This window comes from Martes martes (assembly GCF_963455335.1).
Source record: "Martes martes genome assembly, chromosome: 16".
Lineage (NCBI taxonomy): Eukaryota > Metazoa > Chordata > Mammalia > Carnivora > Mustelidae > Martes > Martes martes.
The window spans coordinates 2,713,000-2,725,957 of record NC_137904.1 but is presented as its reverse complement, the minus strand read 5'-3'; the positions used below and the strand labels follow the sequence as shown (position 1 = coordinate 2,725,957).

Genomic DNA, 12,958 nt, shown 5'->3' with positions numbered 1-12,958 from the left:
TTTGTCTTCCTCTGACTTGTTTCGCTTAGCATAATACTCTGTAGTTCCATCCGTGTTGTTGCAAATGGCGATTTCCTTCTTCTTTATGGCTGAGTCACATTCCATTGTATCTCTACACCACATCCTCTTCATCCATTCATCTGCCAGTGGACCCTCGGGCTCTTGTAGATCACACTGCTATAAACATCGGGGGGCACGTATCCCTTTGAATTAGTATTTTTGTGTTGCCGGGGTGAATACCTAGCAGTGTGATTGCTGGATCATAGAGTAGCTCTTTTTTTAGCTTTTGGCGGACCCTCCATACTGTTTCCCACAGTGGCTGCCCTAGTTTAGAGGAGCTGCTTTTTATGGATAAAGAAAGAAAGTGGCTTCCCCTTTTTTTTTTTTTAAGATTTTATTTATTTGTTTATTTGACAGAGAGAGAGACACAGCGAGAGAGGGAACACAAGCAGGGGGAGTGGGAGAGGGAGAAGCAGGCTTCCCGCTGAGCAGGGAGCCCGATGCGGGGCTCGATCCCAGGACCATGGAATCATGACCTGAGCCAAAGGCAGACACTTAATGACTGAGCCACCCAGACGCCCCAAGAAGGTGGTTTCTTGAGATGGAATCTATTCCTGGTGAAGATGCTGTGAAGACTGTTGAGGCAACAACAGAGGACAGAGAATATTCCGTGAACTGATTTGATAAAGCAGCAGCAGGGTTTGAGAGGACTCCGATTTTGAAAGAAGGTCTCCCATGGGTCAGATGCTATCAAACAGCGTCACATGCTACAGAGAAATCACTCGTGAAAAGAAGAGTCACTCGATGCAGCCAATTTCACTGTTGTCTTATTTTAGGAAATTGCTAGGGTCATCCCAGCCTTCAGCACCCACCACCCTGAGTGGTCGGCTGCCCTCAACGCTGAGGCAAGACCCTCTAGCAGCAAAAAGATGAGGAATTCCTGAAAGCTCAGATGAGAGTTAGCCTTTTTAAACAATAAAGTATTCTTATTTTTTTAAAGATTTTATGTATTTATTTGACAGACAGAGGTCACGAGTAGGCAGAGAGGCAGGCAGAGAGAGAGGGAGAAGCAGGCTCCCCGCTGAGCAGAGAGCCCGATGTGGGGATCGATCCCAGGACCCTGAGATCATGACCTGAGCCGAAGGCAGAGGCTTCAACCCATTGAGCCACCCGGGCGCCCCAACAATAAAGTATTTTTAATGTAAGGTATGTACACTTTTTTTTTTTTTAGATTTTATTTGTTTATTTGACAGAGAGAGAGATGCAGGCAGAGGGAGGGGGAGAAGCAGACTCCCTGCTGAGCAGAGAGCCCCATGCGGGACTCGATCCCAGGACCCTGAGATCGTGATCTGAGCCGAAAGCAGCGGCTTAACCCACTGAGCCACCCAGGCAACCCAAGATTCAATATCTTTTCGCAGGTTTGTTAGACATTGAGGTTTATTTTATGGACTGCTTTTTAAAAAAATTTCCTATTGTGTGCTCTCTTTTCTGCTGGGTTATTAAGTGGTACAGTCCCTTCCTGTGTTTTAGATATTTACTACGTCTGCACGTAGTTACCCCTCTTGTGTCTCTGAGATCATGCTTGACAACGCCTTGCCTCTCCATTGTCCCATTCACCCGTTCTGCACAAACGTCTTAGAGTTTTGTATCTTTTTTTTTAAGATTATTTATTTATTTATTTGACAGACAGAGATCACAAGTAGGCAGAGAGGCAGGCGGGGTGGGGGGGGATGCAGGCTCCCTGCTGAGCAGAGAGCCCCATGTGGGACTCGATCCCAGGACCCTGAGACCATGACCTGAACTGAAGGCAGAGGCTTAACCCACTGAGCCACCTAGTTGCCCCAGAGTTTTGCATCTTTGTTTCTAGCCCTTTTGGGGCCCCCTACCCAGAACTTTTCTCCCCTCCTTCCCTGGTGACTCACCCAGTCCTGGAGCACTGTGCAGGGAGTGGCAGGGGTAAGTGGGGCTTCTGCCCCACGTTTACGACCCTGTGTCCTATTCTCCCTTATTCCCTAACTGAAAGGCTAGAGTCAGGGTGGTTAAGAGGGAGCCACTCCTCCCCTTCTGGCCAGCAAGTCCAGCGAGGGCGGGGTTCTTCACAGCATGACTCTGGGGTCTGGATGCCCAATGCCTTATTGTCCATGAGGAAGTCCCCACCGTAGGCCAAGGGGACCACCACGCTGAATTAGATCTCCCCTAGAGGTGAATGTTACCTGTAACAACCTTCTCTTCTTAGGGCTCACCAACCAAGAGTCCAAGGACTGGGGTCTGTGTGAGAGTGACAGACAGAGAGAAAGAGAGAGACAAAGAGAGTCAGAGGGGTCACAGGCCTGGGCGGTGGAGGTGGTGGTGGCTTCTCCAAGGAGGATTGGAGACTGAATTCTTGGATTTTCCCTCCTGAGCTGCCTTGGTTTCTCCATTTTCTCCAGATGATAGTTGTTCCCAAAAGACATACATTGAAGCAAATACTGGTTTATTGACCAGAGCACGATTACCTTCCAACTCAGTAGTTCATCCATTCCTCTGTCCATTTTTCTATCCATCTCTCCATCTATCCACCTATCTACCCATCTGTCCATCCATCCATCCATCCATCCATCCCTATGTCCTTCAATCATTCTCCCTTTTATCCATCTTCAGACAAACATTTGTTAGTTCTCTCTCACGTTGTCAGCACAGTGCTGGGCACCAGGAATATAAACTAAGTGAGACCCAGTTCCTGCCTTCAAAAAACTCATGGTCTAGCTGGAGAAACACACAGATAACTGCAAAGGGGGACAGAGCATTTGAGGAATCATTTGGGTAAGATGTCCTCTGCTCAACCCCTACTTACTGAGCCCCTGCTGTTTGCCGGGCGCTGTGGTGGGCAGTTAGGGAGCCTGTCCTCATGAGCTTGCAGTCTAGTGATCAGGGAGAGGAGGGGGCTCACGTCTTCTTGAACATGTTTCCAAGGTAGCCTCAAGGGCGAGGGAAGGATGAGGGAGGCAGGTCAGCTCCTAACCGCTTCATCGTGGAAATGACATACTTTGCTTCTTCCTCGAGTCACTGGCTACCATTGGTCATAGGGTCCCAGCTGGAGCTATTTAGCAAGCACAACCTCTCTGCCCCAGCAACTAATACTTTTTGCCAACCCAAGTCAAGTCAGACAGACCCTTCCTCATGGAATTTGCCTCTTGAGACAAAGAATTAAAAAACAAAAAATGGTAGGAGCTTGGTCATTCCAACAGCGATGCCTAAGGAGGCTGTGCATTGGGTCCTGTGACCAGAGCCTCCTTGGGTCCTTCCCAAGGACCCTGTTTAATGTTTGTTTTTTTTTTTAAATCCCTCGAGATATTCAGTTTCTTTTCCACTTTTATTGCTTTTATCACTTAAATGATCAGGAATCGTCTTCTGTTGCTTGGAGTCTGAGAGTTTAAAAGTTCCGTGTCTCTGACTCATTTGTGGCCCCAAATCTCAGCCGAGAACAGACGTTTGGGGAGCTGCCCACCAGCAACTTCCCCATGCATCGCTCTCTCAGGGGTCGTGTTTGTGCAGTGATCTGAATACATTTTGTGTTCTGTCCACACTGTTTTATAAAACTTGGCGAGCCACAAACACCAAAGCAGTGACATCTACATCTGAGCCAGAGATGGTGATGGTTAGGTGAATTCCAAGGGAGCCATTTTGGTCTTAATGGACGGTTCTTGATTTGGGACAAGAAAAAAGAAGGACAGGAGGGAAGACTGTGCATGCAGTGTTGGAATCCCATCACTGCGGACTGAACCAGAAGGCAACCTAAGATTATTACGGCTCTGCTGTTTTCTAATTCTCTGGAAATGGAGACTGCTTTATAATACGCAAGTTTTTGTCCAACTTTGGAGCAAAGTTTTAGGAAAGTGTACATGGGCACTGCCCAGACAGCTGTCCCTTTCCTTCTGCCCTGCTTCTGGTAGCCCCTTCTTAGTGGGCTGCTCATTTTACAGCTGGGACCATGGGTCACTATCAACCTCTTGGGCAATTTTTCGGCCGGTCAGGAGGGCTGCCCTGCATCAGGCGACCATTAGGCCCACCCAGCTGTGGTCAGCAGGACTAGTGGGACCAGGGCATCCTCCCTCCCCCATCATAATGTAATGCAAACACACAAGGCAACACAAAGTCATAAAACCCTTTAAGGGAGCTGTGGGTGATCAAGCACTTTGAAGCTTGGAGTCTTCAAAAGGCACGTGGGTGCTGTTCTCTGGGGTCATTGGTTTCTCTGTTTTGTTTCTGTTGTTTTGTGGTGTGTAGGGGGAGTTCCACGTGGCTTGGTTGTCCCAGGAGAGGCATATGGGGGCTGGGTTTTATGGGGCCCAAGGGATGCCTCAGAGCACACTGTTCTCCGGGGCATTTAGATGGAGACGCTGTTCTCGATGAGGGGAGGGTCCAGGTAAGTGTAGGGCAGCTCCAGCCCCTGGTTCCGCTCCCGGATCTCCCGTGAGATCTGGGCCAGGCGTCTCTGGAAGGTAGCGATGCTCCGCCGAGGGGCCTCCTCCGTGAAGTGCTCGTCCGGGTACGTGCCCAGGGGCCGCTGGGAACCAACCACAAGGTCGAGTGAAAGGGCCGCTCAGCAGCTGGGACCCGCCTGCGCTGTCCACCCAGGGACCTGGCTGGAAGCAGCCTCCCTCCGAGCCTCATCCCTGCCCCTGCCCCTGCTCTAGGCACTGAGGGTCACTGCAGGCAGCTCTCGGGGACCAAAAGCTCAAGTCGGGGTGTTCAAGGGGACGTTCCCCACCCCCTGCACGATCACCTTGCAGCTGGGGTACTTGATATCAAGTCATTTAATCATCTGACCATCCTTGTGAGAGGGCCAGCGTTCATGTGTCCCCTCGGGAAGGGTCAGTGGCATGAAGGGACCCAGTGCCTTGAAGGCAGTGCAGGGTATCCGGGCCAGAGAGAGGAAAGGGCACCCCCTCACATACCCCAAAGCTGGCCTGGCCTGACCTCCAGCCCCACACTCACCCGGTCTCCAGGCTCCTGGCTCAGTAGCCAGAGGGCAATGATGATGTCACACGTGGCATTGACCGGTGGGAGGGTAGCTAGAAATCCCTCTGGCCTTGTCTGGCCTTTGGAGGTGGGGGGTGGCAGCTGCATGGTGGGCGGCAGGTTGGGCATCCAGATACAGGAGTCAAACTGGAGTGGAGAAGGCAACACTGAGTCCTAGGAGCCCGGCCCCGCTCTGTCCCGCTGGCCCGGCACGGACCCTCCTCACCTGCCCGGCACTGACGGCGTAGTGCTTGGCTGAGCTGTTGAAGATCACCATGGTGACATACTGGACCAGGGCTTCCCGGGTCTCCAGCGTGGAGGGGACACCTGCGGGGGGAGTGGGACTGGGTGTGCAGCCACCACGGTCCTCGGGACCCCGCTGCAGGGGACTGAGGGTGGGGTCCAGGGGCTGAGGTCCCCGTACCTGAGCTCTCCCTGCCCAGGAAGCCCTCTGAGAAGATCTCCCGCACCCAGGCCTGGAGTTCAGGGTCATCTTGCACGGCTGTGTCACTCGGGTAGTAGATGTGGATTATTTCGGAGACAAAGCTGCAAGCGCACTGGGGTCAGTCCCGACTTTCGCCCCGACCCTCCCCGAGGAGCAACGCAGTTCGGTGTCCTTCACGTCCAGCCCTCCTCCTTGTCGGGGGCCTCCCTGGGCCCTCCCCCACCCCAGCTCGCTGAGGACGGCCCCTTCACCTCTCCACTGCCCCCCAGATCTTCAACCCATCATCGCGGTAGTAGTAATTGGGGATGTCTTCGACGCCTCGGGCCCGGATGTCCTCGGGCAGACACAGGATGGAATAGTTCAGCTGTTGCATGTTCCTCTGTATCAGCTCCGAGAAGCCCCTGACACCAATGCCTGTGGACTGGGAGACAGAACTCCTGGGTGCTGGAACTCTGGCCCTGGAAGGGTGAGGCAGCATTGGTGGGATCCCCCCGCCCCTAACTCAGCCTCCCTGAGGCAGAGCATACCCGGTCCACCACCTGCTCCGGGGCGATGAGCAGCTCGCGGGCAAGAGTGTTGATATGCAAAGTGTACCGAGTGTGTGGGATCAACAGCTGTAAGGTCAGAGAAGACCGAGGTGGGTGAGGCCTGCGTCTCTCCAGCCCCAGACCTCCCTGCCTCGAGGCACCAAGTCTTAGGAATCACCCATGAAAAGAGATGACAAGTGACAAGAGGGCCAGCCGGGGACTGGGATCCGGGCTCCAGACCTCATGCCCGGAGCTGGGCTTCAACTGGCATCCTGTTCTATAAACCGGGCCTGGTACCTTCCTCTCTCCGGGCAGATGAGGGGGCTGATCTGGGGGAGCACTACGAGCCCCCCAGCTCTGGCATCTTGTGGTTTACTGACCCCTGCACAGGCCACGCACCGTGAAAAGCAGGCCCGTGGAGAAAATGGAACCATCCCCCAGAGTACCAGGCCCTGGGAGCTGCTGATGGTCAGAAAGAAGCAGCCTGGACTGGAGAGGAGAGAAGAGGACCCGGGAGAATGGCTAAGGAAGGATCAGAAACTCCAAAGACCCGTGGATCCCGCAGGGGAGAATTCCTGCCCTCAGAGAAGAGATGCCCTAGGTCCCTGGGGGAAAGCAATCTGGGCCCTCTGACGGCTTAGCAGAACCCACATTAGAGAGGTGGGTCTCCCTCCTCGGGCTCCCTCACCCCTGCTGCTCTCTGCAAGAACCCCACTGCTCCCTTAAAGTCAAGTGCACACTCTGACATCTGCCTTAGATCTCTCCAAAGAACGGGGCTTCTGGATGGCAGCTGACCGCTCGCCCCTAAGAAGTCCTATGCAGTCCCGTGCCGTCCCCTCCCTCACCCCAGCCCCCATGCTCCTCGCCCAGGCTCAGGGCCTGGGGGAAAGCAGGCTGCCGGCGGAGTTGTGCAGGGAGAGGTGGCTGCAGCGGGATGGGGGGCTCTGCACCCCCGCCTGGAAGGACAGGGCCACATGGGGACAGGCTGAGGAGCACCCCGAGGTACAGGGACCCAGTCTGGGCCCCGCTGCCGAGCCGCTGACCTTGAAGAGTGGGTGGCATTGGGGCAGCTGGCGGAGTGTGGCCATGGTGAAAACCTCAGGCAGCAGGTGCGCGTGTAGCAGGTGCGTGACCGCCTCGTGCACGGAGAACTCGGCGTTCCGCACCCACGTCTTGGCCAGCGTCCAGTCCCACTTGTTGTCCCCGGGCAGGAAGATGGGGCTGTCGGGTCCCGGGCTCTGGCTGAGCTGTAGGAGGAGCCGGTGCAGGGAGGGGTGGCCGTGGGGGGCTGGCCGACCCCTCTGTCAAACCCCTCCCTCCCCCTGCGCCGCCCTCTCCCAGGCGCTGACCTGGATGGCGAGGGGCAGCAGCGGCCCTCCCCCGGGGCGCTGGTACAACAGGGTCATTGGGGCCGCAGAGAACTGAGGCTTCCCGTTCACGACGTTGGTGTGGATGCTGGAGAGGATGCCATGATCCACCAGGAACAGGGAGCCCCTCTGCAGGAGAGAAGAGGGGAGCAGGGGCTTCCTAAAGGATGCAGGGCTCGGGCGGGGAGAGGACCCAGGGCAGGGAAAGGACTGTGCCCGGGAGAGGGTGCTGTTGGAGCATACACACGGGCAGGTCCCCCGGAACTATGCACGCACGTGGCCCTCTCCAGCAGGGGACGCCCCGAAGGCACTGGGATGGCAGTGGGCCAAGCCTGGACCCCTGAGTCCCTCACCTCCAGCTCAGCCTGCAGACTGTTCCCAGGGCCCAGCACGGGGGCCACCATGTCATCGGTGACGGGGAAGTTCTCTGGGAGGTGGCGACAGCGGCGGATCAGAACAGGGTTGAGGCCGTTCAGGAACTGGGAGGCGAAGAAGGCATCCTCTTGCCAGTGCTTGACCACGTACTCTGGAGGGGGGGCAGGCAGTGGGGGGAGGGGGGCCGGGCCATCTCAGCGTGGAAGCCCACTCCCCCCACCCCCGCTCTCGGTCCACCAGCTTCATGATGGAGTTGCCTGCTCCTGGGTCCATCCTGGGCTCCCTTCACTTCCCACTCTGTACCTTTCTCAGCCGGGGCTTCAGCCACTGCGTCTCCGCAAGCAACAAACCTGAGTCCCCAGCCCGCCTCTCCTGCCATCTACCTGACGCCCCAAGGCCAGGATTCATCAGCCTCAAATGCAGCCCTGGGGGCTGCTGCCCTGGCCCCGCCTCTCCTGTCACCTGGCATCTGGGGACCGGCAGCCCCCTGCCACTGGTCGCTGGCAGGTCTGGGGACGGCTCACATGTGCTCCCCCCCCCGTGCCCTTCCCAATGGTCCCCACGGATGCTCCATCCTGAGTAGCTCTGGCGCCACCTGCTTCCCGTCACGCCTGCCAACACCCTGCCACCCCCCAGGGCACTGCCAGCTGTTCAGTCCCCACCTGGCAGCCAGCCAGGACTTCCCACTGCACTTGGGGAAAGCCCGAGTTCCCGCCCAGGGGCTACGCCGCCCTGTGCGCCCTGGGGTCCCGTGCGCCTCCCCAACTCTGTCTCTTATCGTCACTTCCTATGGCCAAGGCAGAGGTCTTTCTTCCCCCACCCCGAAAGGCCTCTGGTCCCTCCATCTCCGGGACCTTCTCATTCACTGTCCCCTGAGCCCGAAATGCACTCTGCCCATTCTCAGGACTGTTAACACCGACCCACCCAGGTAGGCAAGGCACGCAAGTCCCCTCCTGGGAGAGCTTTCCAGGACGCCTCCCGTGGCCCAGATGAGGCAGGTCCCCCTGTTACGTACTCTCTCTGGGGCCAACAAATAGGTTTCACGAGGGAAACTCAGTGTTTTGATTTTGAGCCTATCGTCCACTCACCTGCTCTACTGTGAGCCCTCTGGGGACAAAGACTGTGTCCATAGCCCTAACCCAGTGTCTGCTGGGTCACCACCCAACAAATGTGTGTTGGATTAAGGGGTCTTGGAAGGTTAGGGACGTGCCCAGTCTCCACCCTCTTTTGGATCTGTGGAGGAGGTAAGGTCTAGTGAGGGACGGGGACCTGCCCAGGGTCACATGGTGAATCCGTGCTTGACTGTCCGAGGCCCTGGACTGAGGTCTCAGGGAAGAAGTCAGGGCTCCCAGCCCGAGTTCCTCACCGGCGGCCGGGGTCTTGCGGAAGTTCAACATCGTTCTCATCTCGCTCAGACTTTTCCAGAGCCCTTTGCGGTCCAGCAACCCCTTGAGTTTCAGCTCCGTAAACCTGCCAGGGGGTGTCAAGGATGGGGAGGGGGCATGAGGCCCCCCGGGAGACCCTCCCCTGTCAGCTGGCCTTATCTTTCCTGGGCTCTGGAACCGGCCCCCCGGTCCGGAAGTAGCCACTGGCCCTGAGGTCATCACTGTCCTGTGGGAACTGGGGATGGGCAGAGGCTGTGCGGTGGGACCCACGTCCTTGACAGTGGGGGAGGGCAGAAGACGGGAGTCCCAGGGCAGCTGAGGTCCAGGGTCAGGAGGGAGGGGGCATCCTTACGCGGAGCCGACTTTCAGGTAGAAGCAGGAATTCTTCTTGACTGAGTATTTGATGTTGAGATCCAGATCTTTTACGGACTTCTCATCCAGACAGCGGGGCCAGCCCGGGCTGTAAGTCTTCCAGCTGGAGGGGGGAGTAGGAAGGTGGTTCACGAGAAGGCTCAGGGAACCCACTGACCAGGGCAAAGGGAGAGGTAGACCCCCGGAGGCGCTCATCAGAGCCATCCCCTTCCACAAGCAAGGGCATTCCCAGCCCTGCCCCTGCCTGTTCCCACAGTGAACTGGTCCAGGGTCCAGGTCATGGGACTGGTCCAGGGCTGGGCACCTAGCCAGAGCCAGGCCAGTCAAAGTCCTTTCCGGGAAATCAGAGATGGGGGCTATTGAAAAAGAGACATCGGGTCCAAAATGGAGTCACTTGTGCTAAGCCCACATCTGCAAACCAAGGCTTCACGCCTGACCTATTGGCAAGGTCAGCGGCTCCCAGGATCGTGACCTTTAACCAGTCAATCTGGAATTCCTAGGTCATCACCAGGGAGATAACCTGCCTGATAGATCCCCGCCTTTCCCCAGAGGAAGGTGATCTTCCTGAAACCGTTGGTTTTTGCTAGAAACTTCCTTTTTCTGCCCCCAGGTGCCAAGAAAAGTCTCTCATTTTGTATGGTTCCCCAGAGGCCCTTCTGTGCTAGAGGGGATGTGGCCTGATTTGCAAATCATTGAATAAAGCTAACTTGAGCTTAAAATGGGCTTGGCTTCTTTCTTTCTTTCTTTCTTTCTTTCTTTCTTTCTTTCTTTCTTTCTAACAGGGCTGAGCTAGAGAGAGACTCTCTGTCTGGGTATCTGGACTCCCACATGCAAACACAGGGACTGTTAGATACTGTAAGGACTGGGACCCAAAGCAAGCTATTCTACCAAGAGAGAGAAATGTGAAACAAGAGAGAAGCTTCTAGGCCCCCAGAGACAGGGAGAGAATCCCCTTGGCTTCTGGCCTCTGAGATCTGCGAGTCTGTGAGTGTATGTCCTCCTGACGCACTCCCCCCCCCTCCCCGCCGTGGCCCAATTTTTTTCCTGCAACCACAAAATTCCGGAATCCCACAGATCCGTCTCACAGAGGGATTTCAGGAAGGCGAGGCACTTTGACTTCCATTACCTTGGGGGAAGCCCAGAAATTTACTCTGCCCAGGTCTGGGGAGACTTGATCAAACAAGCACGACAGCCTGCAGACTTTGGTTGAAAGGGTAAAATCGGGTCCCCAGGAAGCTGAGCTCACCCCTCACCTGGCCGCAGGCCAGTTCTCTTATTCATTTAGTCAGTCACTGCCCTCGGCCTTGAAAGAACAAGTGGCAATTAAAATACTTAAAGTCCTGGGGCACCTGGGTGGCTCAGCGGGTTAAAGCCTCTGCCTTCGGCTCAGGTCATGGTCCCAGGGTCCTGGGATCGAGCCCCGCATCGGGCTCTCTGCTAGTGGGGAGCCTGCTTCCTCCTCTCTCTCTCTGCCTGCCTCTCTTCCTACTTGTGATCTCTCTCTCTCTCTCTGTCAAATAAATAAATAAAATTTAAAAAAAAAAAAAATACTTAAAGTCCGCTGCTCCCAGGTGGTGGCCCAATCCTGCCTCTCACACAGGGAAGGTACAAACGCATTCACCCAGAGGTCTAGGTGAAATGCAGGTTCTGATTCAGCGGGTCTGGCGTGCGTGGACCCCAGAACCCAAGAGCTCTCAGGTGATGCCGACACTTGAAGGCCTAGACAGTTGGCGCCCAGGTAACTGGGATGCCTGGAGCAAAACCTGCAGCCCAGGCTTGGGGCCGCCGCTGGGTTTGCCAGACCACGACCTTTCGAGAACCTGCACCTGAGCACCCCGTGGCCCCTGGCTTTGTGCTCCCCTGCAGCCCCCACCCCCGACCAAGGCAGCCTCTAGGACTGGGCTCTCCCAGCTGGGCCTGGGGCGAGAAAGAGCCCTCTTCCCACCTGCCCTCCCAGATGAGTTTCCTGGGCTCTGGAAGGCAGGGTGGAGAGCCGGTTCCGCCCAGGTTTCCAGGAGGATGAAACACCAGGAGGGATGTAAAAGCCCCAGGGCAAGCAAGACACCTGCTGCGGGAGGCATTCCCAGCCCCGGTGTTTCCACTCTTCCCAGAGTGCTCCCCCCAAGGCCGGTTACATCGGTGTTGCTACCCCTCCCCTCCCTATGTGATTCAGTAGGAATGAGGGTGTCAGGAGTTTGCGTTTCTAACACTCCCCGCCCCCCCCCATGCCGACGTCCTCGTCTGGAGAGGACTGGAGGGGACTCCAGTCAGTGTCCTACCAGCGGAACCCAGGCTGCCCCACATCCCTTGGGGGACCCTCCCGTCCCCACCGCCTCCCCCCCCCTCCCGGCTCCCCAGGGCAGCCCGCTGCTCACTGGTACGAGTCCTGCCTGGCCTGTAGCTCTTCCTGGCGCTGCTGCCGAAGGATGGGGTGGTCGTCGGCCCGGGAGACCTTGGCTGTGAGCGCACAGGAGCGGGGAGGAGAGCAGGGAAACAGCTTCCCCCACCCCTCCCCGTCCCACCTCTGGCCCGAGCCGCTCTGCCCTCCGCCTCGGGTCCCCTGCCCCCACGCCGGGCCGCCCCCTCCTCCTCCCCAGGGGCCACAGCCGCGGGCCTTTCCAGTCCCCCTGCTCACCCGCCCCCGCGCGCAGCGCCAGGCTCCCCGCGCCCTCCAGCCACTGGTAGCAGGGGAAGAGCAGGGGCGCGCCCCGCGGCGGCGTGAGCTGGATCCAGCGGCAGAACCAGGCGTCGCGGGCCACGGTCCCGACCGGGGCGGACAGCAGCAGGGGCGCCTTGTGCACGCGCAGCAGCAGCACGGGACCCACGTCCTGGGGGGACTCCACCTGGAAGTCCTCCACCTGCGGGGGAAAGACAGGATCGGAGGGGACCGTCCCCTGCTCCCGCCACCGCCCCCAGCTCGCCCCGCAGCGCACTCACGGCGCCCGCGCTGAACTCCTTGCCCGGGTGGTCCAGGCGCAGTGGGGGGGTCTCTCCCCGGGTCCCCACGATGCTGACAGCTATTTTGTTCCACGTGCCAGCCCCGATGGCGTCTCCGGTGGACACTCTCACGCTGAACTCGGCCATGGTGCCGGCGCAAGTCTGGCCGTCTCCTGCCGCTGCGGAGACCTTTAAAGCTGGCGGCTCCTCTGGGGACACGCCCGGGCCCGCCCCGCCAGGTCCCGGTCCGCGCGGCGGATTGTCGTCTCCCATTCCGAGTGTCCCCGGAGCAAACACGCTCACGCGCCGGGCTGGGAGGCTCCGCAGTGCTGGGTGAGCAGGGACGGAGTGTCCTGAGGTTTGGAGACCCGGACCTTCCAGGGCTGCAGGGCCAGAGAGAGTCAGGATGGGGGGCGGGGGCGGGGGGCGGGCAACGAAGATAGGTTTGCGCCGCTCTTTTTTTCTTTGCCTTCTAAGTCTCTGAAAACCTCTGCAGGCCCACTCCCCACTTTCTACAGCCCTTCTTGGCCTGCACTCGTTATTTTTTTT

General features: G+C 57.5%; 1 protein-coding gene across 1 annotated transcript; it reads right to left on the bottom strand.

The window, feature by feature from the left end:
- Positions 1–3,363: 3,363 nt before the first annotated feature.
- On the bottom strand, positions 3,364–12,556 carry ALOX15B (arachidonate 15-lipoxygenase type B; the record flags this gene model as incomplete). Its single annotated transcript, XM_080826090.1, has 14 exons — positions 3,364–4,546; positions 4,978–5,148; positions 5,228–5,328; positions 5,426–5,547; positions 5,698–5,867; positions 5,974–6,060; positions 7,017–7,220; positions 7,323–7,469; positions 7,694–7,866; positions 9,082–9,185; positions 9,453–9,575; positions 11,848–11,929; positions 12,108–12,351; positions 12,410–12,556. The coding sequence occupies 14 exons, from the start codon at positions 12,554–12,556 to the stop codon at positions 4,367–4,369; spliced, it is 2,055 nt and encodes a 684-aa protein (XP_080682216.1). The 3' UTR covers positions 3,364–4,366.
- Between the last annotated feature and the right edge of the window lie 402 nt (positions 12,557–12,958).